Source organism: Corvus hawaiiensis, chromosome 3, assembly GCF_020740725.1.
Source record: "Corvus hawaiiensis isolate bCorHaw1 chromosome 3, bCorHaw1.pri.cur, whole genome shotgun sequence".
Taxonomy (NCBI): Eukaryota; Metazoa; Chordata; class Aves; order Passeriformes; family Corvidae; genus Corvus; species Corvus hawaiiensis.
In genome coordinates this window covers 77,509,144-77,534,526 of record NC_063215.1, presented here as the reverse complement: position 1 = coordinate 77,534,526, position 25,383 = coordinate 77,509,144, and the positions used below count along the sequence as shown (strand labels likewise).

General features: G+C 39.0%; 1 protein-coding gene across 4 annotated transcripts; it reads right to left on the bottom strand.

The window, feature by feature from the left end:
• Positions 1 to 145: 145 nt before the first annotated feature.
• Positions 146 to 22,253, bottom strand: RNASET2 (ribonuclease T2). Of its 4 annotated transcripts, none has more exons than XM_048298681.1 (10): positions 22,182 to 22,253; positions 17,775 to 17,879; positions 15,187 to 15,253; positions 10,062 to 10,117; positions 8,994 to 9,051; positions 8,098 to 8,168; positions 5,285 to 5,398; positions 2,988 to 3,033; positions 2,699 to 2,773; positions 146 to 502 (listed from the first exon to the last, which is right to left on the bottom strand). In XM_048298681.1, exons 2-10 carry the CDS (start codon positions 17,861 to 17,863, stop codon positions 311 to 313), a joined length of 768 nt encoding a protein of 255 aa, XP_048154638.1. In that variant the 5' UTR covers positions 17,864 to 17,879; positions 22,182 to 22,253; the 3' UTR covers positions 146 to 310. The 4 variants fall into 4 exon arrangements, with proteins under 4 accessions (XP_048154638.1, XP_048154634.1, XP_048154637.1 ...); XM_048298677.1 differs by having other exon boundaries at positions 22,151 to 22,243; XM_048298680.1 differs by lacking the exon at positions 22,182 to 22,253 and adding an exon at positions 21,917 to 22,130.
• Positions 22,254 to 25,383: the final 3,130 nt, after the last annotated feature.

Sequence of the window (25,383 nt, the reverse complement as noted above, 5' to 3'; positions counted from 1 at the left end):
TTAATTTCCCTGACTCACTGGTAAAAACCAAAAAAAGCAGCCGAAGTGGCAGACTTAACTGCATGTCAAACTGAAAAGTCACAGTTGTCTTTTGAACACTGATTCAAACCATAAGCAAGCCAAAAAATCCAGACCAAGCTGTACATCAGATGCTGATCCCATCATGTGGACCACTTTCCTTTAATAGCAAAAGAACTTTGTTTTCCAGCAGAAATCTTCACTGTAGGCCTGTGATAGGGACAGGGGCTTGTGATATTACATGAGTTTGGGTTTTGTTGCTGTTTAAAAAGTTTTTCTCAATCTTATGGCTTCATTTGTGACCTTGGACCTCTGAAGGATAATAGGTTGGGAGAGTATCATTGCAGACTGACAGCTCTTCAGTTCCAAGCTTCAAGTGAGCCTGCACTGGGTTGGATTCACCCTTTGGCACCATGCAGTTTATCAGTTGCAGTTCTTTGGTGAAGCAGAATTCAATCTGGCCAATTGTTTGTGCTTTTTCACCCTAGAAACATGAAGGGTAAGATCAGCCTCATGCAGAGAAGAAAATACATCAATTCTTCAGCTACATTGCCCTATCTATAGAATACAGTCGTGATTATTTGCGCATTTACCAGATGAAAAATGCAAATAAAAGTACAAGAGGCATCCAGTCTGAACATACTCAGTACCAATCTGAGGAATTTCTAACTAGTAAGCCTCGTTATGAAATGCTGTGACACATTATCCTGGCCTTTACTCATCGGCACAGTGCACAGAAGCTGTTCAACAATGATGAGCTCGGGCTGAACTCTGTGAATATTGAAGGGTACATGTGACCAGAAAGACGCTTTTCACCAACTCTTCATAGCCAGACAGGAATAGAGGCAAATAAAATTCTCCATAAATGAGAAATTTTATAATAGCTTTTACAGAAAAGACTACAGAACCAAGCTGTCAGAAGGAGAAATGTTATTTTTGGACTAGGCTAGGAAGAAAAACTTCTGACCATGAAAAAAGCAGGCAGGCATGGGGGCCTCTCATGTGGCAAAAAAGATTACAGGAAAATGCCCCCAAATGCTCAGGTCTAACAAAATGTGGAAAAAAATTGGTTTTGAAACAATTAAGCAGGACAAAAAGATACATACAAGGCAAAAGTAACTGTGGTGAGGGCTTTTTTGTTTGTTTGGAGTTTGTGTTTGGGGGGGTTGTTTGTTTTGGGTTTTTTTTATGTTTTGGGGTTTTTTAAAGAAATTTAAGAACAGAGAGTGTGTTTAACACATTTCAAACATCAAAGTACCTCCATCATGCATTACAGGCATGGACGAGGCTAGAACTCTGAAAAAGGCCTATCTTTAAATAACTGAGATGTAGTTTTTCATTTCTATTACCCAATACCTTCAGTTGTTAAGTACAGGAGACCCAAGCTATAAATTACTTTCATATAATTGGAGCAGTATCCCAAGTGTACTAAAAGCAATGGCAGAACTACAGCAAACAGAGCTAGAAACTGCAGTTTGTGTTAGTCTGCATTTCTTTCATGTCAAAAGGTGGATCACTGTACAACCCACATTCAACTAATACTCCTTTGTTCCTTAAAGTAACTTATAAACACATTCTAAAAATATTGTAACCTGTAGACTTTTTTCATGTTAAAAAACATATGAATACAGAAACCTCAGAGCATTACTAAAGCAAATGAGTTGACAACATACTCCAATAGCAACTGTATCTTAGCAAGTTTTCATAAATTGTCGCCTGTGTATGGGCAATAACTCTGCCAAGTGTTTTGTAGTAAACCACCTTTAACAAGCTGAGATTAAAAGGAACCACTTACAAGAGTGAAAGCTAACCTTGTGGGTTCTGTTTTTTACTTTATTTTCTATACGTGCAGAGTAACCTAGGTGAAAAACTGAAAGAAAGAACTCTGCAATCTACATATGTAATTGTTCAGAATATTATTTTGTTCCTTCAAAGGCACTTTTGGTTCAGATATGGTGACCTATACTTTACAGCACATTGTCTCTGTGTACCACCTTCTCTACTGCATCATGATGCACAGCACAATCGTTGGCAAGGAAAAGTAAAAAGAAATGGAAATCTGAGACATGATCAGCTCAAAAGGAAAGACTACACTGACCCTGAACCACAGTGAAGCTCAAAATGTCTTTCAGTACCTCTTTAGGTATGGGCTTTCTGGAATAATCTCAGAGACAAGCTTCTGAGCTGCTTTATTTCAGAAGGATTCTGTTCACTGAGTAACGTCTTCATACAGAACACAAGAGCCATACTCAGTGAAGGGAAGGCTCCTGCTGACAGCCACACCCTCACCAAGGCTGACAGTCACTGGCTCCATTCAGCTCACTCTTGTTGGCTTTAGTAATTTGCCATGCAGCAATTAAATTTTAGCAGGCACAGTGGAAAGTGCTCAGCTACAGCAATACCTCTGGCATGGTGGTTACAGCATTCGTGCAAGAGATAAAGGTTTAAATCCTTTAAGACAAAGACCTTTAAAACCTAAGTCCAAGAATCAAACAATATCTAAATGCAAACAGCTGTATACACAAGGAACACCTAGACCTAAGTTTCACCATACTGAAGATTTTTCACTCTATTTTTGTTTTATTTTTGATAAAAAGTGCTCTTTAAAAAAAAAAAAAAAAAAGATGTTGGTTTTTTGTTTGGTTTTTTTTCCATTTTGGGAAGTTAGGGGAGTTTTTACCTCTTCTGGAGGAAGGCATTGGATCTTCGGTGTTACACCATAAAAACTTGTAAGAGCTTCCTTTATAGCAGTCATCTGAAAAAGTAAAAAGCTTATAGAGATTAATAGGTCACGAGTACATCTTCCAACAGCTGCCACACTGGTTAAGCTCTCAAAAACTTTTATAAAAAGCACAACCTTAAAGAACTAAACAGTTTTTAAAAGCTCATTTGTTGTACAGAAATTAGTTGACTCCTACTGAAAAAGGGTGCATGCATATGATTCTGTTTTATAAAAGATTGCCTCTTACCTTGTAATATGAACTGCTTGGCTTTATCTCAGCTTTCAAGAGACAACTGAAATAAAGATAACACATTTTTCCATGTTTCTTATATGCAAACATACCTTCATAATCATTAAGTAAAACAGATAATCTTAAGAACCTGTCAAGCATTACAGTGATGGGAGCAAGGGCAACTTGTTGTCCATTCTTTGCCAGCCTAGGAAAGGCCCTTTTCTGAAAGGCCACTTCCCATCTAACTTGGCAGGGTCAGGAAGAACCCTTTCCCGCACCTTAATCTGAGGAGCTGGAATAGTTCAGTCTTCAGACACAGCTAGGGGAAAGGCAGTATCAGAGTGCTCTGCTCATTGCCAGGTAGGGCATGCAGTTTAATTGCTTCCTTTCCCCTGCCTTGAGACATTCCCCTGTGCTCCAGCTGCTGCAGAGGGCACAGGAGCAGACTTGTGAGGGTGCTCTAGGCACCCGCATATTCAAACACTGGATGGGCTTCCTGTGGTGGGAGGCACACAGCACACCAGGAGAGGGATACAGCATGTCAGTCTGGATCAACATTACTGGAAGGGCAGAAACTTTTCCTAACAAATATGTTTTTGAAGTGGAAAAGTTGGTCACGTGAGAGAAATGAGGCTCAAGAACCTCTAGCCTGTGTACCCCTTCCTTTAGGTTCAGTCCTGAGAGGAGTCCACATGTCCACGCTTACAAGACTCAGGACCTAACACGTGATGAGCCTGAGAGTCCCAGCTTCTTCTGTAAGAAGTGGGAATAGTCAGCATCTTGCAGGATTTAATCCATAAATGCTGATAATGCTCAACCCTTCCCTTCCAAGGTCATTTTTGGCACAAGGAAGATTCTATCCAGCTGACTGAAGGACAATCTGCTTTTCACTGTCATTTTACACAGGATATGAGGAGGCAAACAAAATAGATGATGTTCTGTTAATTCTTACAGAACTCTGCATGATGTCCTCTTTTTAATAATTTGCTTTTTGGAAACAATTTTTTTAATCACTGGCATTTTTTCCCATTCAAGTGTAAGTGATATACAGTGAGAATACTGGCAGTCTTTTTTTTCAGTAAAGATAAAATTAATTATATTCATTTTCACAATAGATAATAAGCTTTGAGCAATTCATTTCAACATGCTTCAGTATCTATTCTTTTGCAGTGTTGCACATGCTGATACAGGCTCACATCATCGGTCACTGTGCCATCTGTAAATGTTTTAGTCACACCATCACAGCTACTTAGGCAATTGACTTAGACATTATTAATTTTAACATTGCATATGACATGCACAAACACTGTGTGTAGAAAAAATCTGCTACAGTTTTAAAAGGCATCTACAAAACTGAGGTGGGAGGGAAGAAAAACTTATTTCCTTTGTGCATATGCAAAATAAATGACACTTCGTCTAGGAGACTGCTTAGACAGGACACTGGCAGAGCATAAACAGAATGGGGCTGGTTTGGGGTTTCTTTGGGGTTGTTTTATAGAGTTTTTTTAAAGGTATGTTTCTTGGTACAAAACTATTTCCTCTCTTAGACACTGTCCTCTTATACAGACAGACAATTTATGGTCAACAAATCTAATGGTCAAACATCCTCTCACCCACACCAAGCACTGATCAGGAAAGGACTCTAACCTTCTGGCATTCACCTATAGCCAGAAGCATGCAGACAGTGCTTGGACAAGCCACAACAGTCTCATCAAGATTTTGAATCTGGCATGGCCAGTGCTTTGGAACCATGAGGAGAAGTCAGCCCTTAGGACAAAGCAAGAGTGTCACACTGGAGTTGTTAGAAAGGACAGCAGAGGACTGCCTGCAGCAACTGAACACCACCCTTCATAACCTCCTCTCCTGCTGTTGCCTCTCAGCCTTTTCCCAGGATGTTCTGCATGATTTTGCCTGCAGCTTGTCTTTTCCTCCGAGCAGAGCACTGTCTTAAAAACAAGTGTTTGGGGCTCAGTATGACTCAGAAGTTTGGGGGTTTTGTCCCTTGATTTAGAACATTACAGGTACCATAGCTTTTGGTATCAAGATACAGCCTGCAGAGCTTCTCAAAAATTTACTTGCTCACACTGTCTAAATGATGCTGTTAAGGATGCTGCTGGCTTACCTGACTGAAGTGACCAGAGACTGCTTCTCAGGGTAACAACTCTTCCTCTGAACTTCAGTACTAAAAATAATTTACACTAATACTCATTTCCTCTCTACAGTCAGATTTTTAGACTTTCATTTTAGGCTAGATTTGAAACTTTTAGAAACTGTTTGGAATAAAAGGCAGATCATCAAGTTTATTTACATACCCATTGAGATCAACATGCTGGTAGAGTTCTAAGGCTTTACCAAAGTACTTTTTCTGAGAATTAAGGGCCTCAAGTGTGGCTGCACAAGTGCCATGTTTGTCCCACTCATGTTTCCTATAGGAGAAAAGCAAAATGCAAATTTTAGAACACATTATTTGCAAATATATGTGCTGTACAAGCTAGCCATTACACTTAAGTATCTGAAAGGCTACACCTGTGGAGTAGGACACTGCACCCAAATTTATTGCACATGTAAAAAGTAAACCCAATCAAGATCACTCCCACCATTTCGGTTACAGCAACATCTATACATTCATGAAGTAAACATATATCATGCTCTTATGATCTCTCAGTGTATTTACACTGAGATCAGAGGTCAGAATGCAAAGAATTTGCCTAGAAAACTACCATCTCCAAGCTTTTTGTAAGTTTTAGTGGAACCTTTTGTGTTAAATGCACTTTCAAAGCACTAATTTTTTTTCTGAATTCAAACAACTAAGCCTTATTTTGGGTGAAACAGTGAAATTGCACAAGCTACTAAGATTTTAGCATCAACTTTTATGCTGGCCTGTGGCAAAATTTTCACAGGCCTCCTCTTAAGTCTTACTTTTAATCTACCATCCCTTCTCCTATGAGCAAGGAACAGAGAGCCGAAGAAAGAAATTCTTGCAGTGTACAGTAGACAAACTCAAACAGAACAAAAATTGGGAAAAAGACAAAAATGTTCCCATCAATTCTAAAGTCCATTGAAAGATTAAGCAGTATAATCTTTAGTGACACTGTGGATGACTTTTTTTTTTAAATTCTTTTCAAATTTTCACAAGCCACTTGTACTATACAGGTATCAGTTCAGCAGATGTACATAAAAGATTATCTAATCACAAACTTGTGCCATCATCACAGCATCCTGTGAACTTATGATGCCTTAACTACATCATCAAAAAGCAGAAAAGAAGAACAGTTATTATTCACTTGAAAGCCTGCCTTAGAATCGTCCATTCCTATTAAAAACTTCAGATTTTTCTTAAGGAATGAAAACATCTTAAAAGAATATGTTTGGATCTAGAGAAATAGTACACTACTTCTGAATAGAGAATTAATAAAGCAACTGTGGTGTCAGATTTGAGGCAGGGCAGAAATGCTTTACTGTAAGATTTTCACTGTATCTTCCCAAATTCAGCCTTGTAGAGAGTTCTCATCTTGGCTGTAACATTCAATACAACTGCATGTCAAATGGACTGTTTATTGCCTGGAAGAGCCCAGTTTCCATGGGCAGATTTCTCCACAAGGGATTTTAAATTACTAATGAGAAAAGATACCACCATTTTAAAGTAAATAGAAGCTCTTCTAGGGGTAAACTTAGCAAGAGATAGAGTTAGCTTGGATCAGAAGCAGACAACAGTCAAATTCAAAGGGCTACTGAAACAGAAGTAAGCTGGAGGCAAGGGATTGCACGTACGATGATTAATTTTAATTTAGAGAATGTATGCATGCACGTGTGTAAAACTAACGGTGAAGTGCTTGTCTTCAAGGCTTGAAGACTTGAAGACTTGAAAGCTTTCAGTAGTATTTGTATTTAAGCATCCTGCTCTTCCTAAAAAGGCGGCAGAAATAGAGGGCTAAAGATCTGCTGGCATTCAAGAAGCCTATGATTGCTACCATGGAACTGCTACTGGAGTGGTTTGGTGCAGTCTGCACTGACAGTGCCCGTGCACCATCATCTGCAGCAAGCCAAGAATGCACCAGGCCCAAGTGTTTTAATCACTCCTGTGAGCTTCCAGGATGGACAGAGACTTTAGTCTCCACAAAATACTTACTGAGACTTTAAGATGACATTCCTCACAGTGTTACTTTATTTAGCAGCACAGCCATGCAAAATAAACAAATAAATTAATAGATACTGAAAACAGCTACCAATGGTCCTGAAGGCCTTCATCCTTCTGCACCTCTTGCACCCACAAGCTTGGTGGTAGCATAGAGCTGCTGTCAGTAACTTCACTGAACAGAGAAGCTGCTACCATGACAGAGAGCATTCTATTTCTCTATTTCCTCTTCTGTGAGGAAGCCCAAAAGGAAAGCTCTCTCAAGGCCAGCAACACAGTGAAACTAGCTAGGGAAAGAGACCTGGAAGTTGCTCTTGCAGCTAGCTGTGACATCCCAGGAGGGCTACTGCTATTCAGATGTAATGTGTCAACAGCAGCTGTTTCTCCTCCCTGGGGACAAAGGAAGGAAACACTCTCTCACTAAGTTTCATTTCTCTAAAACTTCTGCCATAGCCCTGTCTTCAACAGCTGTATTTTACAAGAGAACAGATTTATACTGTAAATGAGACTAGCAAGACACACTGCTTTTTGGATACAAATATTGCTGCTAGCAAGAATTTTTCTTGCTTCTTTCCAGTCCCGTGAGATACTTTTCTCTCTCACAGAAGATATTTGTAGAGTTCTATAAACCATGAACACCTGCGACCTTGCAGAGCCTTGTTTATAGCACAGTAGAAAAATATTTTGACAATGGATGCTTTAGGATTTTAGCCAATCACCCCAAGGGATGGCTGATCCTTTGACCAATTAGACTATGAAGAAAAAAAGTCTATAAAAGATCGTAAAATAATTAAATAAATCAATCTTGCTGCACAATTCCTGCCCGTTGGATCTCTCTTCTCCTCCCTACCACTGGGGGACACCATGATACTGCTTCAGTCGCCTCCTGGACACTTCTTCTCATGCAAAACATCTCACCCGAAGATCTACTCAGAAGGACTTTTTATAAAGTAATATCCAAAATGCTTTTCAGAGCTTTTTTGTACTCACCAGAACTGGGTGCGATTCAGAGATGAATGAAGCACATCCGGCCAGTAGTGTCTCATGTCTGACATCAGATCCTAAAAATACCACAATTAATAAATGTACCCACAGCATTGAAAAGCTATTTCTTAGACAATCTACATATATTGATACATTTTCTACAACTGAAGCCTCATCTTCGGTGTCTGTAACTGAAACATTTAGTTGAAGAAAAATAAAAGGTCTTTTCCCCCCACATTCTGAAAATGCTGTTGTTGGAGGTAACAGGTACACCTACCTAAATATCTGAGCATACTGACACACTGACTCAAAGCAAAACTTTCCTTCAGCTGTCCCTGCAGAAGTTGTTCAATCATGCAGCTTTTCACATTTGTTGGCTCAAGTCTCTTATCCCTGGTTACAATACGTAAATGAATTTTGTTGAAATTAATACGTTGGGGTTTTCCAAGTAGAAAAAGAACAAAAAAGGACTAATGCTCTAGTAGAAAACACACAGAAAACAGTACTCTGAACTCTTACTTTCTTTGCTCTGATTTTGCAGCAGAAAATGTGAAGAGAGAGCACAGACTGACTGAATCTTCTTCTTTTCACAGGTACTTTTTTGCCACTGCAGATCCAGCACTTATGTGCTGGTGGACCTCTAGATTTTTTTTTAAGGAGGATGTAGCTGAATGAGCCAAACTGCATCTTTACAAAATCAAGTAGGTACAGCTGCTAATGATCACAAGGACTGCAACTTCAAGTGGTACCAGAAGCACTTAGAGAATTCCTGGAGTCCTTAAAAAACCATACTTCTCAGTAAACATTAAGACTGACATTATAAACTGCGGATTTTTCATTTAGGATGTGCAAAAGTAATTGCACTTAGCTCTGCTTGGTATGCCTGGTTTTGTTTTAAATACCTTGATCTCGGTGACATTGAAATGCCATGTCCTATTACAGTCTTCAGCTCTGTCAGGCCTAGGGAAGCAAAATAAAATTGAAACAAAGATGTCTCCTAACTCAGTAATGGTAACTAACATAAGCCTGAATTTTAAATATGCAGGATTATAGCTGGAGATTTTACTTAAAAATGTAGGTAAACCATCAGAATCTACAGTGGTTTAGAAGTAAAACCTTCAAGATGTTAATTATGGCCAAAAGATTTCTCATGAAGATTCAGAAGATGGCCAAAAGATTTTTTCATGATTTCTTTGTTTAGCCCTTTGGTCCCTTTCGTTCTATGTAAAAGTCATATGGGTGTGGCAACGATTTAGAAGAGTCTTGCACATGATGTCACTGGTGCCATCAATGGCACTGACCTCCTAAATTGCCACACCATCTGATGTTTCTGCAAGTATCACCGAGACACTCACTGGGAATCCACACATAATGCTGTTCACTTTTCCAGGACGCATAGCTTAAACTTCTGTACTGATTTGAACCTGTATTTGTCAGGAAAAATTTTGAATTGTTGCCATTTGACACCAATTCCAGTAAGTTGATTCCTTTGAAGCAAATTAGTTTTTCCTGTACTTTTGCAGTATTTGTGTGGAGATAAGATACTTAAAGCCACAAGCAGTCAAGAGGTATTAACAAATTATTTTTACTCAGACAAAAAAAAAAGAAGGGAAACTATAGTTCCCTTTCTGCTTAAGACTGTTTCTGATCTTATGAGGAGATTTATAAATAAAATGCTTATGTGGCCAGAGGATTTTAAGAGTTCAATGAGTCATGAGATACAGAAGTGTACTTCAGTTTTACGTCAAACCATAGGGTTTTAATTTTGTTTAAAGGAATGGTAAGGACAGATTAAGATCTCCAAAAAACCCTACAAAAAACAACAAAACAAACAAAAACACAAAAAAAACCTCAAAAAAACCCAACCCAACCAACCAACCCCCACCCAACAAAACCAAATCACTAAACATCCAGGTACAAAATTTGCTTTTTCCTTTCCAAGTTGAAATAAAAACACTCTATGATCATACCACAATCCATGGATTGTCCAGTACTTTGGAGGGTCATGACAATCATTAGCATTCATCTGTAGGAAACAAAAACACAGAGTATTTGTTGCATGTGTCCAGGAATAAAGGTTTAAAGGGAAAATAAAACCTCATTTGCTGATGGCCCAAGGTCCTACTGCGACATGCTAACTTTTACTTGCCAAATCAGGAGCTGGTGAACTCGTTACTTGAAGCTGTCATGGATTATGCCACTTAGTGACCCACCGGCATTAAAATTTTGAAGCAGATCAAGTGAATACTGGGACATTCTGAACAGACAGTGTAAAAAGAAGACAGAAGGACAGGTTCTGAGGTAACAGGAAGTAGCCTGATCCATGCTAAATGAACAGAGCTTTATCTGCATTTATAATATTCCAGGTGGAAGCTCTCTGTATTTCTCTCCTCACCACATCAAGGAGTGCAGAGCCATTAAAATAAAAACATGCAAAACAAACTATAATATTAGACAAGTACACAACCCTCTTTAAGCATAGAGGAGTAGTTTTATCAGTGTATTAAAAGTGAAAAAGAAGAGATGAAATATATTGCTTATTCCAAGTAAAACTGACATATGTTTTAAGGATTTTGACTTGACGGACAAAAGAATGGAGAGAAAAAGAAAGACTAAACATCTTCCCACAAAAACAAAAAACCAGAGCTTTCAATAAAAACTGTTGATAATACAGGAGAAATAGCCTACACATTAATTATTGTTTAGAGCAGAGACATATCCCCGAAAAGAACAAACCAAAAAAACCCATGTCACACATCACAGAACACTATTACTGTATTTTTCCCTGATTATTGTTCTTAGCAATTAGAGCTCTTTCAAGTAAACACTTTTTGCCATTAACTAACAACCTCCTCAGACATTCTTTTCCCATAATAATAGCTTTCCTTTTTGGTTCTGCATTCTGTCTTAATTATGCCACAATGCCTTTTGTGTGATGCCAGAGCAAGACCAGAGAGTAGAGAAGAGCAGAGACAGGTCTGTAATCTCACTAATTGCCTTCCACATGCCACAGGCCAGTGGCAGCAAATCTGCAAGTTCTGCAAGACTTTCTTGTTCTGTGTCAGTTTCCTTCCTCTCCTCTCTTGCCACCAACAATACAAGCAATTACACCCAGCAACAGCTTTTTTTCCTGAAAGGAGTATTTTGAAAAAACACACACTGCAAATACCTAAACAATATTGCTCCTGTCAGGACACAAGCTTTGTAGAGCTGGAGGGGTTTGGCTATCTAGCCCAAAGCACAGAAAATTAATAGTCAACAGCTTGCTCAAGTGAGGTGGCAACAAAAACAGTGCAATTGTGCTCCTTATTCAATCTTTAACTGCAGTTCTCAGACATGCTAATGGAACACCCAGAGCATTTTAAATTCGGAATCAGTTCTCCCCTATCATGGCACTGACCTTCCTAGCAGTTTCTTCTATATGTTTCATCAGACTCTTGGTGTTACCCTGCATGCTGGCAGAACTGAGAGGTCAATGCAACCTACAACACATTAGCTCACACTCTGCATGCTTTGGCCGGCTTCATTCAACCTCCTTTTTAATTCCAGCCTTGGTATCTTTCCAATGTTCATTTTAAATCAACATTATAAAAAATGCAAATGCTGGTCTGCAAAGCTGGGTACCCCTGCTTGCAAAAACACTTCTTCTCAGCCTTCCTGTTTACCACAGACTGATTGCTGGAGGATTAATTCAACCTCAGGCAACCATTGACTTGAAACAGAGGTATAAATACTTATTTTCAAGTGCGCACTGGACCCCAGAAAGCACTATATACCTAGATCATTTGAAAAAGCAGCATTGTCTTCTCCTGTTTTAAAGCTATCTGATAATCAATCCAAACGAACCATATAAAACTGAGCAAAGTGCCGTGAGGCTGTAGAGCACCCACCGTGCTGAGAGGGAATGCTACAGCAGAGGGATTAGCCTATTTGTAACAGCAAGACATTGCACAAACAGCACGTGCCAGAAGCATGGAGGCTTTTATCATCTCTGAAATGCCTAAAAGTGAAATACCATCAACCTGTCACAGAAGTAGTCACTTGTAGATCTGCCCAAGATACAAATCCCTTAGTACAGCAGCTGGTAAATGTGAGAGAGTAGTGCTACTGGATCACATACAGATACACCAAGCTGAAATAAAACACCAGCTTCTGGGAAGTGAAATATTTAATCTTGCTCTTCCTTCCCAGCACCTTGCTTAAGTAGGCCATCTCTTTAATTAAGATAAAGTGCAAGTTGTTTTGTAAGGAAACATGGCAACTGCTAAGAAAAATCCTTGCTTTTCAAACTGCGGAGAGAGGTCATCTCTTCAACTGCTTCCCCTCAAACAGTGTGCAGTTACTCCCCTTCCTCCTTCTCCCCACCCCTTGGGTAAAACAAATGAATAAACGAACCAAACTGATAGGGTTGCTGAAAAAAACTGGGAGGCAAATAAAACAAACTTCTTTCTTATTGAACGCCTCTAGCAGGAGCTGATAAGCTAAAACCTTTCACAAGTTTATCCTTACAGAATATAAAGACCCACAAAACCATCTAAACCAGACCTTATTCACAGAAAACTTTTACAAGTTTTAGACATGTTATCTTACGAGTTACATAGACATCTGGAAAAACATTTATTTTGTTCCAGAACTAGCAAGAGTTGAAATTAATTTGACACACCTGGCTTAACATAGAAAAGAAACAGCAAAGAATCAAGCAAAGATCAAAGAACTTTTTGATCTAATGCTAGATCACAATAGTGTACTGCCCTCACTTTAGTCACTTTAATTCTTTCTGTATTATGTGACTACTTCTATTTTTACCAAAAAAAGAAGGAAAAACAGTGTTTCTATTCCTTATTTAAGCCTTTGCTACAAAATTACTGCCAAAGCCTGAACTTAGGAAAATTTTTTATCTCATATTAAAAACTAAAAAAAAAAAAAAAAAAAAAAAAAAAATCTGTTGCTTAACACGACATTCAAACTTGAATTCAGACTATTCTGTTCATTACTCTATTCTATTGCCCTTTTTTTTTACTCTTTCCTTTGATCAGCACATATGTGCAGTAAAAGGCAGATGACAGCAGGTACCATTTCCTCATTGTCCTTCCCATTCCTAAAAGAGAAGGAACTGAATAATTTACAAATTTCCACTAGGTTTTCCACATTTCACACACACACACACACAAAAAAAAAAACAACAACCACACAGAAAATTTTATCTTTTTGCAATCTCCAGGATGCAAAAGCTGAAATAATAGTTCTCCTTTTAAGTTATTGAATAACAGATCTTTACAACTCCATAAAAAGGGAGTAGGGAAGTCCCTCTTCTTGCCCTTGAGATGCTCATAAGTCACATTGATTTGTAACTGAAAAGTGTGGCATGAATTAGCCACAGGCACAATTTTTTATGGGAACATGAAATTCGTAGTCACTTGGGGTCTGAATTCAGCTCACGTATCTTTGCATAAGACATAGTCACCTTAGGTCAATTATATGGTACTGGAATTTCTAATCACATTATGAGGAAGAACATCTCTCTTCCTCCTTCACCCTTTTCACTACAGTAGTCAGTAACTAGGTCCTGGGGTGATCACTGCTTCCATGATACTACTTTATTCTAATGGGTTAGTTTGGAAGACACGATTACAAAACACTTTCCAATTTAATTGCACTGATCACACTCAGTACCAGCTGAACACTTACTGTTTAAAGCCCAGGAAGAGCTGGGAGAGATGTATTCTCAAATTTCTGGCATGCTAATCTGTGCCCTCCAAATTTTAAAGTAGGCCTTTCGGGCCTTCAAAAGCCTGAAAAACTTTTCAAGCAGAGATATGCAAAACAGGTAGGAATTCAGATGCAGCTCATCCACACACCTCTCAAGAACACGTTACGTACAAAAGAGTCTATAATCAGATTCTTTTACACAGGAGGCATAAACTAAGAAGTACTTCCAGAAAAAAAAGGTATCTCAAAGCTTTTTTCCATAAATGATATCATGACTTTGGCTGCTTTCTTTTACACAGCTTTTTCCTTCCAACATCATGTCAACAGTTTTAAACTGAATAATAACATTAAAAATATTTACACTCTGAAAAAAACCAGTTATCATATATAAATACACCAAACATGCAGAAGAATCTACCTACTTAAAAGTACTTAAATGAATTCCTGAGTTTAGGAACTCCTCTTACGTAAAACAAGAAAGCTGTTAGAGGAGTACAGTTGAGATCTTCTTTCTTCATATGACTGAATGATGGGAAACTAGGAAAAAAAGTCACTTAATATGATTTTCATCTCCCTTTTTCTTCACTTCTTTGAATGCGTCTGTCCACCTCTTACTACAGAAGATCAATAGAAATCAATAAAGTGTAAGGATGCCTACATTTTCTGATGCTCAACACCTTCAATTACTCATTACAACTTCATTAGAAGGTTATGAAAGTCATTTGTCAATTTATCAATTGCACTACCCTGGAACTCAGAGGAGGAACCAGCATAAATATACAGTGGGAAAACTGGTTTGTAGGGGTTTGTTCAGGTAACAGCAATAGTACACCTCTTAGCTGTGCTTTGACAGACCTGTGTCAGAAGGTTGGGTTCATTTTGGGTTCACAGCCCTCAAATACAGCAAAAAATGCAGAAATACTCAGAGATGCCTGCCACACCTTTATAGCTCTCTTTCCTGACTGAATCTGTATTTGACGACATCATAGAAATACTGGAGCCAATATTACAAAGATAAAATCTTATTGTGCAGCAGATAGTTCAGGTACTGATCTGTTGTTAGCCAAACAAAGCAGGCAAGTCTTCCTACAGAGTCTGATGAAAGTCTGGGATTAAGTTTACAACTAACAAGATGTCATAAATTCTGTAACAAGCTTAGTGTACAGTATGCCCTACACTGACTATCTGTAACACACCACAATCTTGCCCTGTTATGACTGCTCTGGAGTGTAGGGGAAGTAGCAAAAGTTGCATCAAGATCAGCAAAAGCCTTTATAAAGGCATAAATAACATTAAATAGTTAACAGGCTTTATTCAATCGGTTTTCACATGCTTATTATCCAATGCTACCTTTGTTAGGATAAAAGAGAAACACAAAAATCTCACCTTACATACAGTCACTGGCCAATGATGAGCAAAATACAGCTTTTTCCAGGGATGAGGGTGGTTGTCACTGGAGAGACAGACATTTATTTTTCCTCAAGCATTTTCAAAAGAGGAACACCTTCAGGCACACATTCCAAACACAAACTAACAAGTCACAGAGAAACAACATATTTGGAAACCTGCTAATACCCCCTATTGTTAAACAAATTCTCCTTCTAGCACACTATCTCCATGTGCTTTCCATTTCTTAAGTATGGAAAAAACCACATTGTTCTGTTTTATATTTAGGAGAGCACTTACTAGCACGCTTTTAAAACAATAATTTTTTTTAGATGTCTTTTAATTTTTTAAGAATTTCTTTGTTTAGGATGTTAAGAATCTTCTAATTCTTCTTGATAGGCACATTATCTTAAAAAAAAAAAAAAAAGCATACAACCTTCTTGGAACTGTAACTACTCTTCTAAAAAAGAAAGACTACAACCACTCTCAAACTATGTAGTTTCCACTGCAGGAGATGTAATTGGATCTTGCAAGTGTCTCCAAACTTTTTGATTAAAAAAAAGTTCAGAATAAAAAGTAAAGTACAAACTACAAATCTCAAAAATTCTGACTTTCTCAGTTTATAGGCATTTAATCCAAACAGTACATTTTAAAATGCTTACTAAAAATTAATTAATTTTTAAACATTTAATAAGTGATCAAACTGTGACAAAATCTTCAGGTTCCCTACAGAAGAATTTGAGTATTCCATATTTTACAAGAACATGCCTGTTTCAAAGCCTCTAAGAATAAGAGATCTATAACTCACAGACACACCAGTACTATCTTATACCTATGCAGAAGGGAAAAGAAACAACTCAAAAATTTTTTCAAGAAGTGTTGGAAGCCTGTATCACATCACTTCTATAGAGGCCTTTTCCAACAGTTTGGAGCAGACTTATTCTGGTTAAAGTAGAAGTAAATAAAAACCTGTTGCATCAGACAATACAGCAGATATATTTAGCTATTAAGCAACCAGACAAAGTAATTAAATAGAATAGCAAATGGAAAAAAATAAACAGAATTGTAAATTATTTAAACTGACAACATTATGTGCAGAACTGTCAAAATAAATTGTTATTCTCTGGAAGCTAATAGCCACTTGTCAGTCATTAGTTCTTGCCAGAGGATATAGTACCAAAAGAAAAAAAAAAAAAAAGGAATAAAAGACAAAGCTAATTCTTCTCAACCTGAGGACAACCTAGGGATGCTTCTGTGTTTTATCATGTCTCCATTTTTTCCTCTAGTCTTTCTACGTTGTAATGGCCCCATTTTCTCTTAAGCATTTACATGTATCTGTGGTTTTCTATATAACTTAGGAGAATAGCTCTGGAACTTACCAGCATAATCACAATGAAAACTATTAACACTTTTATATGGGTCTTTACTGTTGCTGTAGAAACCTGAATAGAGGAATTACCCTATATTGCAGAGCAGTTAATTTCCTTGGTTTTAAAAAGTCCTTGCTTAGAAAAGATCTTTCATTAGATTTTTCATTTGATCTATCCTCTGTATTTGAAATAGCAGCTGAACTTCTGCAATGTCAGTCATGCCAAAAGGTGTTCTCCTAGAACACACTTTTTGGCTAAGGATAGGTCAGAAAACTGTACACACTAAACAAAGCAAGTTAAGCTCAGAACTGGAATCCAAGGAAATCCATTTTCAATACCTATGCAGCTTCAGAGATATCTCCCCTTCTTTGGGCCTGAGTTATCCTGCTCTGTGAAGCTCAGGAATGTGCCTCTAGAGCTGACTCTTTTGCCAAGATGGCCAAGACAGAGCCCAAATCCTGGGGATTGAAGAAACGTCAGCAGTGTCTAAACTACCAACCAGCTGCAAAGTAGGCACTGAAAGAAGTTCAGCACTGAACTGAGCACCCTTAACCATTCTCTTGCCAAAGCACTGAAAGGAAGCAGAAAAGTTTATTTCCTCATACAATGCAATAAGAATTTCAGCTTTGTCCACAGAAGGGTGTGATTTGGGGTGTGGTTTCTCTTATGGCCTATTGGTATTGAAGCCCAGATTTTGCCAAGGTGCAACAAGTGCCAAAAGGTTGTGCAGCAATCTGATACAGCCTCAGTTGGGATGTCATGAAAAAGAATTTTATATGGTCAGAACTGAGAAAATAGCAAGGAAAAATAAGATTAAAAAGTAAACAACGCAGCAGTTGGTACAGTTCATGCCACAGGGATGACTCCAGATTTATTGCTCTAAGTCTCAAAATAATTTTCAATTTTTGTCATTACTACATCACAACTCTAAATGATTCATCTACAGCAAGATTAGAAAAGTTTTAAGTGCAACAAAAGGAATTTAAGTTTCCCCTCTTTCTTCATGCTGATACATTAATAAACATAAAGGTTTTCTCAGGCATGATCCTTGCTCCTCCAGTTAATGTAGATGCCTGATAACAATTAGTATTCTTCCCTTCCTAAGGGAAGAATAACACATCAAAAATAGTACATAATAACAAATTTATATTAGAAGTTAAACCATTCTGATCTGCACTTAATGAGTTGTCAGATGTTTCATTTTAAAGCACAACTTACCTTTGAGTAAATGTATCTGAAGCACACCAACAACATAGTGCCATGGAAAACCAACCCAGAGTCCAATAGTGCAGCTTCGCAGGCTTCATTTTGTTATCCAAATAGCTGTAAAAAGGTGTTGAGTAAGAAATCTGTTACCTATCCAACACATTTAAATGTTAGAATGCAGAAAAACACTACTACGTCAAAAATAGCAGGTAATGGTAACTCTAGATTAGATTTACAACCATGGGTAAAATGAGGATCTCTTTCAGGGCTGTGCATGATTCCCCAGCTTGTATGGTAATTTTCATAAACTAATGGCATCAAGGATGAAATGACCATTTCCTATTTTTTCTTTACTTGCACAAGGTCCCAACAGAGCCACCTTCCAATTAACAGAGATACATAAATCTTCTACACAACTATACTTTATATAACTGAAGACCCTACTTGTGGTCAGCTCAAATGCCCAGAGGGATTCATTAAAGAAACTTTGAACTTAACATTGAATATTTGTGTTGGATTGGCCAAGGCTAGTATTAGAAACTCACAGCAAGCCAAGTATGATGTCCAAAGATGAAATTCTGTCTAAATGCTAGTCAACTACTGAACTGGTATTTAAAAAAAATGCTGCTAAAACCAGATGAGTTTCTGTTCTTGTTATAAACCTGAGATAGCCTCTATGAAACCATGCACAATTTGCCTAATACCTCATGGACCTTAGAAGTCAGGGGAAAAAAACCAAATGATCTTAACCTTCACCAATAGAAGGACTTTCACTTGGCACAGGTCAAAAAACCCAACTGCCTCCTGTATCCACCAGCCACTTCGCAGCATTTCAAATGCTACCTCCTAGAAACAGGTGTACATCCATATATTTATATGCAAGATATTAAAGCCTCACCAAACCTACTTCCCAACTTTCTCAAAATGAGAACCCTACACTGCAAGACTCTGCGTGTAACCTAGGTGACCTTTCTAAGATCCCTCACTACACAAGTCATATCCCTTTTTTTTATGAAGGTTTTTTTAATGGATAAATACAGCCTGTTTTGACACCAGATTCAGCCATTAAAGCTAACTTAAGAAAACTCGGTGTACTTCTGATTCACAGCTCATTATAAAGAAGAGCCCATTTTCCCCGCAGTTATTATGTGGCTCTGCGTCCAGCGTGCAGAATCCCACAGTTCCGCAAACGCTGTGCCAGAGATGAAGCACAAAGGAGGGAGCCTCCCTGCTTGCAAAATGTGTGGGGATTTCAAAACTTGTGAGGGGCTTGGGCAACAACAGTAACCATTAACTAGCTAAATTTATCACAAGGTCTTGCTAAATTGTGAGGAAGCTAACATCTTTAAGACATTCTTCTATTTCATACATTAATGCCTCTCTAATTTGTAATGGACACATTATCAAGGTATTTGGCCTAACAGAAGATATAGTAAGATAAATATTAGTTGCCAACTGTCAATTTCCTGATCTAGTTTCTTAAAAAACACCTGAAGGAATTTCACTCACCAGGCAAAATAATGAAACTTGTATAGAAAAGCAAACAATAATGTAGAACTAATCTTTAGCAAAAGCTGGCTAAAGCAAGACATGTGCTGTATTAAAGAAATTGATATATTCATACAGTGTATAAAAAAAGTCACAGATAGTAATTAACTGCTGGATATTCAATTTCCCCACAAGTTCTGCACCTTAAGTGATCTCAAGCCTCATCATTTGAGTAACAGGAATTAATGATGTGAGATTCTGCCTTACAGATCTGCTTAATGATTTCATCTTCTATTATTTTCAACTGAAAACTAACCAAGCAAGACTACTTTTCTGCATGAAAAACTACCTACCCAAGACAAAACATTGAGAGATGTAGAGAGTATAAGATTCATGGAAAATTCTGCCCTACCTATAAAAAGCAGTAAGTACCACTTAAAAGATAGTAATGTCATACATCACCAAAAAAAAGCTGCACTCTACAAAGGTGTGCAAGAAACACTTTAAGTAAGTAGATTATGAAAGAAAAATAACCCAGCGAGCATTACGGCATTTCTTTTGATGTAACTTGGTAGGCAGAAAGAAACTTTTTTTTTTCAGGGACTAAGTTGCCAAAAAAGCATAAAGGCAATTATCTCCTTTCTCACTGGACTCTTACATTTGATTAAGTAATGACCAGGAACAGAGGGAGCTTCAAAAAGTGCTGCTATCAGAACAGAAGAAGGTGCTGATTAATTCTACGTATTGTTGTGAACTCTGGAACCAGAACATAGGGACAACAAAGACACTGAGCAGATCTGAAAGTCACCAATCTGTAACTTATACTTTTTTCCACTGATAAATAATACATAAACTCTCTCTAAGGTATTAGCTCCGAAGGCAACACTGCACCTATCACAGCACAATCATGACAGACTGATTTATTCAAGCTGACCTTTTATTTGTCTGTGACATTGATGGTGGAAGGTAAAAAGTGCATCAATCTCACCTTAAGAGCACCTAAATGATGCGGATTTGAGGAAATACACATCCAAATGAAAACTGTGTTAACAACGAAGATGTATAAAGCACATTAATTTTTAATAAAAATTGCTTCAGTTTACTAAAAATTACACTAAAATACTAATTTCACAAATACAAGAAAGAATAGATTTAACAAATCCTACACCAACTCTTCTGCAATAAGAAACAGGGATTTCATATTATGAAAGTTAGTTTTAAAAAAGGTCATGATGTTCCAAAGACTTCATAATGTAAAAAACTTAAAACTTCAAATGAAACCTGCAGACATACATAAAATTATGATTTGAAACTAGGCTGTCAATTCATTTTCATTATAGATAAAATTCCGACGTGTAAGAACAGCTTTGGGTTGACTTTTTGTTTACTATACCTAGAAAAGGAATGCAAAACACGTCTCTGTGTGTGTTTCCGTGTGTGTGTTAGTAACCCGGTCAGGACAAGGTCACTTTCAGTTATGTTAGCATTGTCCCCAGCTGTTTTCAAAGTTACCTACTCAGGCTCATCAAAGACTTGGGAGAACTTGTAATAAATACTGAGGAAATCCTCCTTTAACACATTCACTACAGTTTGAATTCTAATATACCATCTTGAGGGTACTGCTGATGTATCACATGCTTCTTTTGGACACTAGCAATTAGTCACCTCTATTTTATTCCCTTATTGTATTTTTTTGCTTTTAACAATTAGCTTGACTAGCAAATCCCTCATTAATATTAAATTTCCTGCTCTGCAGTTAAGTTCAGCATGTAGAAACAGAAGAGAAGATGCTGCAGAAGAGCACTCAAGCATCAGCAGGAAATACCCATGGTTATGACATAGCATGCACGCAGCTAAATGCTGGCAACAATGCCCAGAAATAAGATTTAGGACTGTTAGCCTGGCATTTAAAGACACAAAAATGAACACCCAAGGCTTTGGTAGTATCCCAAACAAGTCAGCACGCACTGCCTCTGCCACAACGAGTCAGACAAGCCAAGTCACAACACTGTATGCCAGAACGATTGTAACAACGCTCTTAGCTCCGGAAACTTTGACCTCCGCAGTCCACTCTCAGCTAACCATTCATCCCAAGCCCGAGTGCTGGCCCGAGTAACTGCAAAAAGTTCTTTGAAGCCTTTTCATAGGAAGTACTCACACCCACCGCCACAGCACGATTTTAGCAGTACCTCTCTCAGAGTGTTCAATGCGATGCAGAACTCGCCGCCGAGGCTGAGCGGTGTCGGGCTGAGCCCGGCGAGAGCAAGTGCTGCGTTCAGCTCCGCTGACTTCCCGGGGAAGAGCCGCGCACGGCGGCACCTCGCCCTCCTCGCACACCAACCAACACACGGCTCTGCACTTAGCACCGATGTAACTCCGTAACACCAGAAAGCCTTTACTCCAGATAAACAGTCATTACAGAGGCGTCTCCATAAACTGTAAAGACTGCAAATCACCCAAGCACCGGAAGCGGGAAGCCTCCAGGCGACAAGAGGAAGCCAAAGCTCATGTCAAGTGTAAAACAAAACGACTATTAACAGTTCTCCCGCCTCTGGAAAATGCTGCCATTTATTTGGGTGACTTTCGATTTGCTACTCATGGAATTTAAGGCATAAAGAAGTGAAAGCTAATACGATTTGAGCCCGTCCCAGGCCTGCAAGTCCCACCTTTGCACTTGGCGCAACTGAGAATCTCAGTGGCAGAGAGCCACTCTCCCAAGCAGAAAAGCCTACTCAGAAACACGTCGGGCGGGCCGAACCGCAGCTCCCTCCTGCCCAGCTGCCAACGCAGGAGCGCAGCCCCACGGCGGGCAGGGAGCGGGAAGAAGGAACAGAGGGAGGCCGGAGCAGGGAAACTCTCAAATCCGACCTCCACTGCCTCGGGGTCAGACCTCACCGCACCTCAGCACGCTGCACACACCCGCCGGCCCGCCTTCCTCGCTCTCCTCCGGCGCTATCCGCAGGAGCTACCCCGCGCCCGCCCCTCTCCCCAGGGCCGCGCACGGCCCCGCCTCGGAGGGCGGGCAGCGGGGCCGCGCACCGCCCCTCACCGCAGCGGCTGCCCGCGGCCTGCCGAGGCGCTGGCAGCTGCTGCGGACCCGCGGGCCCGGGGCTTGGGGGCGGCGGCGCCCCGCGGCATCCCCGCTGCATCCCTGGAGCATCCCCGGAGCATCTCCGCGGCCAGCCGGGCACCCCGGGAACAAGCCCTTGTGAGCGCGGGCAAGAAAGGAGCGCCGAGTGGCAGCGGGCTGCGGAGGAAGTAATTTACGTGGATGGTTTTGCTCGCCCTGCTGTTTTGGTTGGTTCTTTAGCATATTTAAGGGTTTAGTTATGATGATTTCAGACTGAGCGTTCGCGCGGCACAGAGCTCTTCGAGAGCGCGATGGGTACTCTAAATAGGAGACTTCTGACTAATGCAAGCCCAGGAGCTGACACAGGCGTCTGTGGCGTGCTTCTCCAAATAGAGAAGTTTGAAATGGTAACAACTCGTGTTTGGGAGAAGTAGGAAGTTTCTGAGGAAGCAGCCCCAAGGGATGAGTCAGGACTTGGTTCAATATTTTCTCAGTGGTATGTTAAACTATGAGACATATTCTGACCCCTCTTTCTCTGCCGTTGCATGAGTCATAAATACAAAGTGTGATTATTAATTACTATTACATAGTTTTGAACTACAGGGGGTATGTTACAACCATCCTACATTAATGCACTTAAGAAATATGTGGGCAGATCTGCTTCCACAAGCAAAACAACATTTGTTTTAAACAGATTAATTACAGTCTTTGTAATAAGGTCTTTGTTCAAAGTCTCAGTTTTATTAACTGGTAAAAAAATTTAATTATGTTTATGCATTTACATGGTAAGAAGGAGGATGAGGCAAAACTAATCTCTTTGCCTACCTTTCTGTGGAAACATGAAAATGTGCTGGATGGAATGAATGATCCATCTGTTGTTGTCTAAGAGGTATCAAAAGTTTCAGAAATTTTCTTGAAGAGTTAAAAATAGAGAAGCTCTCCAGATCCTTATAATCAGCGCGGCTCGTCCTGCCGCTGAGGACATCAGGGTTCCATCTGCCCATTGTCACTGCCCATTAAGTCAGTAGATAAGCACACAGAGTTGTTCTCTCAGACTGATTTTATCTTTGCAGACTAGGGGTGAAAAGAGTGGGCTGTACTGCACATACGCTCCAGCCTGCAGGGTCATGTGCTCCAATGCTAATCCTGTTTGAGGTGCAGTAGGAATTTGCTCTGAGGCTGCCAAATTACCTCTTTGCACTTGGTGAAAACTAAGCCAAATGACAAGTTTCCCATTAGAGTGGTTACAAAGAGAGATCCAAAGCTACTCTGAAACAGTGTAGGCCTTTAAAATATTAGGACAAAGAAGCCACATTTTTATGTTACAATATCATAAAATAGTGCATGTTAATGGAGGCTGTTATTAAAAAGAATGTCTGTGAAATACGGAAAGATAAACAATGGACAGCTACATTGGATAATCATCTCCTTACGATTTTCTGTTTAATGTTTATCTGTCTACTATGATCTTTTGTTTCTCTATTGACTTTTATCTCCTGATTGCTGCCTATTAGCACTCATGATGCTATGAAAAAATGAGGAAATGTCAGGATATTTGAAAAGTTTCTTTTAAATTTCATGAAAATTACATTCTCCTCAGAAAATTCTGAACAAATGTGGTAGTATCCTAGATTTCTATATGTTTATATGTTGAAATGTGTGGCCTGAAAAAAAAAAAACTATGCAAAATGAGTTGAAACACTTCAAAAGAATACACTTCTCCAGCTTTCAGCAGTTTATGTTAGGATTTAAAAATCAAGATAGAGACTTTCAAATTTTGTCTCCCTGACACTATGCATTGTTTTGTTTTGATTATTCCCATTGCACAAATAAAACAAACAAATCCAGCTAGACTTTATTCTTAAAAATGCGGTAAGGAAACATTTACAGCACTATGAGCAGATGTACACATTTCGGAACATGTATATTCTCATGTCCTAATTTTAAGTCAATAGACTTGGTCCATGGATGATTTTGAAAGTTTAAATTTGATTTAAATTGTGTTAAGAGCATGTAGTTATGTGTTTCTATGATTTCCATAGTTAGACTTGGGAATTACATGCATTCAGAATGGCAACATTTCCTTCAAACTTGAGACAGTTTGAGTACATTGCAATAGGACACTGGACTGTGCTTTGCTGCCCTCAAGCTGGTAGATATTTAGCTGTATAACAGTCTGGTATTTTGCAGAGCTCAGAAAGGGTTATCTGTAGAACGGATTCAAAATATTATGTATGTATTTGAAAGCTGGAAGGCACTGTTAGTGAAATGCTGAAATGAATCTTACAAATTATAAACTACCTGCTATGTCTACTGATTTTTCTTCCTTTGTTCCACCTTTCCTTTAACTCTATCAAATATTTTTTCAAGTGGTTTCTGTTTTTCTATTAAGTTTGGAAATCTAGTGGACAAATAAAAATAACTGTAATACCAGACATTATGGTTCTCCATTTACTATTTGTTTATGTTTCTGATACGGTTTTGAAAAATTAAATGGAAAGAATTGTTGTCTTAAGTGCTTAAGTACAGTGTTGTGGGTTTACTTTAACACAGGTTTGTACTGAAGTGAAAGACTGCTAATGTTTCCAAGCTTCAGGACTTCAGAATGCAACACAATATTCTTTGGGCAGCTGTGGGAATGAATGGGCATGGGGCTCCAGCAGTATCTCCCATGTGTTCAGCAGCAGTGGGGTGGAATGATGGACACCTGTCCTCACAGGCTTGGCCGAGTCTTTAGAGCATCCCTGAACAGTCGGTGCATATGTTTTTAAATCAGCTTCCAGAACGCCCTGCGTTGCCCCAGAGCTGTACATGCTCCCTTGGAGCATTCCTAACTTACAAAATTACTTGTCATATATTGGACTTCACGAAAAATAATAAGCAGTTCAGCGTGGAAAAGATGCCACGTAGTGCTGCAGAATAAGCATTACAATTTATAAAGCTTTATACTTTTTGTTTTGAGGAGCAACAACGAACATGCTTGTTACGAAACAAGGACTCCAGGAGCCCCTTTTTTGGTGCTGTGCAGCGCCAGGTGCCCTTGTGGGCAGCAGAGCAGCCCGG

Excerpts from the sequence above, each read along its gene's own strand:
- RNASET2 (XM_048298681.1), bottom strand. The coding sequence starts at position 17,863 with ATGAAGCCTGCGAAGCTGCACTATTGGACTCTGGGTTGGTTTTCCATG. Across the intron at positions 10,118-15,186 it reads GGCCAGTGACTGTATGTAAG|ATGAATGCTAATGATTGTCA; the intron begins GTGAGATTTTTG and ends TGTTTCCTACAG. Across the intron at positions 503-2,698 it reads AATGCCTTCCTCCAGAAGAG|GGTGAAAAAGCACAAACAAT; the intron begins GTAAAAACTCCC and ends TCATGTTTCTAG.